The sequence below is a fragment of the Calidris pugnax genome, unplaced genomic scaffold (genome assembly GCF_001431845.1).
Source record: "Calidris pugnax isolate Ruff unplaced genomic scaffold, ASM143184v1 scaffold494, whole genome shotgun sequence".
Classification (NCBI taxonomy): domain Eukaryota; kingdom Metazoa; phylum Chordata; class Aves; order Charadriiformes; family Scolopacidae; genus Calidris; species Calidris pugnax.
This window is the reverse complement of record NW_015091192.1, coordinates 1-4,980: the sequence shown is the minus strand read 5'-3', so window position 1 is coordinate 4,980 and position 4,980 is coordinate 1. Positions and strand designations below refer to the sequence as shown.

The 4,980-nt window shown below is 56.8% G+C and overlaps 1 protein-coding gene across 1 annotated transcript in view; it reads right to left on the bottom strand.

Moving 5' to 3' along the window:
* LOC106898340 (protocadherin gamma-B1-like) overlaps positions 1-4,252 on the bottom strand; it is a 7,961-nt gene extending 3,709 nt beyond the window's left edge. The window contains exons 1-3 of the mRNA XM_014959530.1: positions 2,581-4,252; positions 1,949-2,545; positions 259-459 (exon numbers count right to left, since the gene is read on the bottom strand). Coding sequence (XP_014815016.1) covers positions 259-459; positions 1,949-2,545; positions 2,581-4,143 — 2,361 coding nt within the window. The 5' untranslated portion in view covers positions 4,144-4,252. The remainder of the gene's footprint in view (positions 1-258; positions 460-1,948; positions 2,546-2,580) is intronic.
* Between the last annotated feature and the right edge of the window lie 728 nt (positions 4,253-4,980).

Below are 4,980 nucleotides of genomic sequence, written 5' to 3'. Positions count from 1 at the left end.
GGAAACATATTTTTGTAGCGGTATCACATCTATTAAGCTTTTTAATATGACATTTAGAATATTTCAGTCCTTATCCCATTTGTTCGACAGAATAATTTCTACCACGAATTGCACAGCTGTTTGTAGCAGTCGTGCTTGTATGTATATGTATGGATGACATATGTACGATATTCGAAAGCAGTCGCGCTTTATTTTCCTTCACCCTTTCTGCAGATCCGAAGAGCTTCATACAGCCACATTAATTTTTCACGTCCTTACCAATACAGCAAAGTAACAACGGACATCCACCTTTAAGTGGAGAACCGTGATCTGTAGATTATTCCTACTTGTCTCCCATTCGTCGAAAAGCACAATCCCTATCAGGAATTTTAAGCAGTCATGCTTGAATGACTGGTACAAGAACAGCAAACGATAACAGTCTGTGCTACGGAAAAACGTGATATTCAGACGCACCATGCCCTGCAGAATCAGAGACATGACGCTCATTAACCCAAGAAGTAGAAACCTTGATTTTTTTCAGAAATCACGCTATAACAGATTGGTGCTTATTACACACGAATTCATCTCAGTCTTGAATCTTCATGTTGGTGGGACACCTTACCAATCAAATACTGTAGGGCGGCAAGAGACCCCACACTAAGCAGACCATTCGTAAATGTGCAAATAAACTTTTTCAGGTGCCTAATTGCTGTTACTTTGAGTATTTCACTGACGGTTTAGCTATGATCTTAGTATGGGTAGAGCCCGCCCCTTGTCAACAGGCAGACACACGTGTTTCATAAAGTGTCCGAGAGACCCAGTTCTTCAGTCTAGTATTCCCCTGTCCAAGCGATCAACCAGGTCCGAGGACCTGTTTTGGGAAAAGGGGAGAGGAAAAGAAGACGGATTCTGAAATACTAAACGCGTGTTCTTGAGATCCCATTCTACACCCTCACCTGTGTATGACAGACAGATCAGGAATGGAAAAAAACAACCAAACAAACAAATATACAGAACCCCAAAAAACCAAACCCCCAAGACAGAACAACAACAAAGAAGATATAAATAGCTGCACAAAGAACTCGTAAAAATCATGGTCCCAAAAGCCTAGAGGGCTAGACACGCAGCTTTTTTTCAACGCATTAATCAACGCGTATCAACCAAGCCCAAGTTAATCGGTTTCAGGAAAAGCGATCAGGAGGGAAAAGTATCCGATACCAGGAGACCACCACATTTTTCCCGACTCTGTCGTTCAGAATCATTTATTTACCGACTTGGCGAGAGCTGTAGTCAAAACCACGCACCTGAACCTGTGACCACAGAAGAACCACGAAGTGCCTCGGACTGATTCCTGATGAGTGGAAGGAGGACACCCCGTTCCTTCCTTCATGGAGACATGGATCAGCGCTCCCCAGACACACAGAGTTAACCCGTCCCACTGCTGCTACCATTTCTGCCATTGCTTTAACAGCATTCCCCCAAATGATGGGCGGCACACCCTTCTTTCACTATGGAATCTTTCTCTTTTCCATCCATGGAGATACACACGCGTTTCCTTTGAGAGTCCAGTACCGAAAAAAACGTTAACCAACGGTTTTCTGTACAACCACCATGTCGATCAGAAAGGAAACAACTCCAACTGGTATTGGCAAACCCGAATGTGCTAGGAATAATCACGAGATCTCACTCCACACAATAAGGATTGGCCTTCACCGTTACTAAATCATAAGGATTTATGCAAAATAAGAGTTATTGAAAAATCTCGGGTGAACCAGTGACCACCGAGAAACAAAGGAGTGACATGGCTAATGCCGTGCCAGGGGACAGGAAGTTACCCTGACCTTTCATTTCTTCACGAACACAAGACATAGCACTCCCCATCCGCACCGCCAGGTGAAAAAACAGGGGACTAGGGAGGGAGGTTCCGCGCAGCTCAGGGAAAAGAGGGAGAGCGCGCGGGCTTACAGACCTGCGGGGCGTCGGGGTCGGCGGGCGGCTCTCCCGCGCCGGCGCTGATGCTCGGGCTCGGCTTCCCGCAGGGCTCCGCGCCCAGCAGATCCTCCGCGGGCACGACGGGCAGAGGCGGCGGCGAGGGCCAAGCGGGCTGGGCGAGGGCGCGTCCCGGCGCCACGCACAGGTTGTAGGAGTAGGGCAAGGTGCCCTCGCAGAAGTCGGCCGGGAAGGCGGCGCCGGCCACGGAGAAGCGCTGCGCGCCCAGGCAGCGCAGGACGGCGGGCGGCCCGGCCCGGCGCAGCCGCGCCAGCACGGCCAGCGCCACGCTGAGCAGGAAGAGGGCGGAGAGGAGCGCCAGCGCCAGCACCAGGTAGAACTGCAGCTCGGCCGGCGAGTCGGCGCCCGCCGCCCGCTCGCTCAGCTCCGGCAGCGCCTCCTGCAAGCTCTCGGCCAGCACCACGTGCAGCGTGGCCGTGGCCGACAGCGCCGGCTGCCCGTGGTCCTTCACCACGGCCACCAGCCGCTGCTTCGCCGCGTCCCTCTCCGACACGGCCCGCGCCGTCCGCACCTCGCCGCTGTGCAGCCCCACGCGGAACAGCGCCGCCTCCGACGCCTGCACCAGCTCGTACGACAGCCACGCGTCCGCGCCTCCACCGACACGTACGCCGCCGCGCCCGCGCTGCCGCCCGCCAGCCAGTAGCTCACGCGGCCGTTGGCGCCCGCGTCCGCGTCCCGCGCCTGCACGCGCACCACCGACGCGCCCGCCGCGTTGTTCTCCGCCACGTACGCGCTGTAGGCCGCCTCCTCGAACACCGGCGCGTTGTCGTTCACGTCCGACACCTCCAGCACCAGCGACGCGCGGCTCCACAGCGGCGGGCTGCCCCGGTCCCTGGCCACCACCGTCACGCGGTGCTCGGACGCCTGCTCACGGTCCAGCGCGCTCGCCGTCACCACCTTGTACGAGCCGCCCGACGACGCCACGATCGACAGCGGCGCCTCGCCCGACAGCTCGCACCACACCTGACCGTTCTCCCCGGAGTCCCGGTCCCGCACTTTCAGCAGGGCCACCACGGTGCCGGCGGGCGCGTCCTCGGGCACCGGGCTCGACACCGACAACACCGTGATCTCGGGCGCGTTGTCGTTCACGTCCAGCACCTCCACCTCCACCTTGCAGTGAGCCACCAGACCGCCCCCGTCTCGCGCCTCCACGGCCAGGATGAAAACGCGTGTGTCCTCGAAGTCCAGCGCCTCCCGCAGCGTGATCGTCCCGCTCACCGAGTCCACCTCGAACTTCTCAAGCACCTTGGCCGGCATTTTCCCGAAGCCGTAGGTGATGCGGGCGTTGGTGCCAGCGTCGGCGTCAGAGGCGGAGACGTTCAGCACCGTCGAGCCAGGCGGCGCGTCCTCCCGCAGGCTCGCGCGGTACCGGTCCTGCGTGAACACGGGTGCGTTGTCGTTGGCGTCGGTGACGTTGATGCAGAGCTGGGCGGTGCCGCTGCGGGGCGGGTCGCCGCCGTCCACTGCCGTCAGCACCAGACGCAGGCTCTGCTCGCTCTCCCGGTCCAGCGCCCGGCGCAGCACCAGCTCCGCGAACTTGCTGCCGTCCTCGTTCTCCTTCATCTCCACCGCGAAGTACTCGTTGGCCTCCAGCTCGTAGCCCTGCAGCGAGTTGCTGCCCACGTCCGCGTCTTCCGCAATGCCCAAATGGAACCTGGCGCTGGGAGCAGTGAGCTCATTGATCTCTAGCTGGAAATTATCTTGCAGGAAACGCGGCGCGTTGTCGTTGATATCCTGGATGGCCACCTCGACATGGAAAACGTTGAGCGGGTTGTGCACCAGCGCCTCGAAGCTGACGGAGCAGGACGCCGACTCGCCGCACATCTCCTCCCGGTCCAGCCTCTCGCTCACGTACAGGTTCCCGCTCTCCCCGCTCACCGTGAAGTATTTCAGCTGCCTGTTAGCGGCTGACGCCACCCGCAGCTTGCGCGCCGGCAGCTCCGCCGGGCTCAGCCCCAGGTCCCGCGCCAGCGGCCCCACCAGCGACCCTCTGCCCAGCTCCTCGGGGATGGCGTAGCGGATCCGCTCCGACGCCGCCGCCGCCGCCGCCCGGCAGCACAAGCCCAGCAGCAAAGCGCCCAGCAGCAGCACCAGCACTCGCCCGCCTGCTCGCCGCCGGCTCCCACTCTCCCGCTGCCTCTCACCGACCGCCATTCTCGCCAGCGCTCGCCGCGCTCCTCCCTCCTGACGCTGCGCCGGCTCCGGCTGCGGCTGCGGCTCCAGCGCCGCTCCGCGTCGGCCAACAGCGGCACCCGGAGGCGCCGCCACGACACCGCAGCCGGCCGGTGACCGCGCTGCCGGGGCCCGGGCTTTCGGCCGGTGTTTACTGGCTGCCCCCAGCTTTGGGGCCTCTCTTTTATGAGAATCAGTAAGCGCAGGGGCACTATTTTGCTGAAACTCCAAAGGCTTTTAAAAGTGAGGTGCGCTGTCGCGTACTTTTAGGTCATCTCTTTCAATGTCAGTCGTCGGTAGGAAATATTTGTGGCAGTACAATAAATAAAACAACACAACTGCTTGTTTTGTCCAGAGAAAAGTAATAGAGGAAGAAACGATGTTATAGCTTGGAAAGACAATTGGAGATTTTATTACTCCTTCAGGTATTTTCAAATCTGTCTTCCTTATATGGCAAGAATAGCCAGAAGGAAACAATGATGTTCCAATAAGAAATAAGTAATGAGAAAAAGTATGGTGCAAATGTCTTTTCAGTCCTTTCATGTGGAGTCTGCCAAGGGTTTCCCTGCATTTCTTCCTTTTGCTCATGTAACTCTGACGTTTGTCACACTGTCGATTTTTCTTTTAGGTAGAAGAACAAATACACTGGAATAATTATATGGTGTGTATAGCTCTATGCTAAGGTAGCAGAACAACGTTCATTTTTTTTTTCACACTACTGTTTCACAAAATTTCCTTCTTTTACATCTCCATACTTGAGAGCATGACAATGGGAAAGTGCAAAGTCATGTCACATCTTTCATAGAACCATAGAATGGT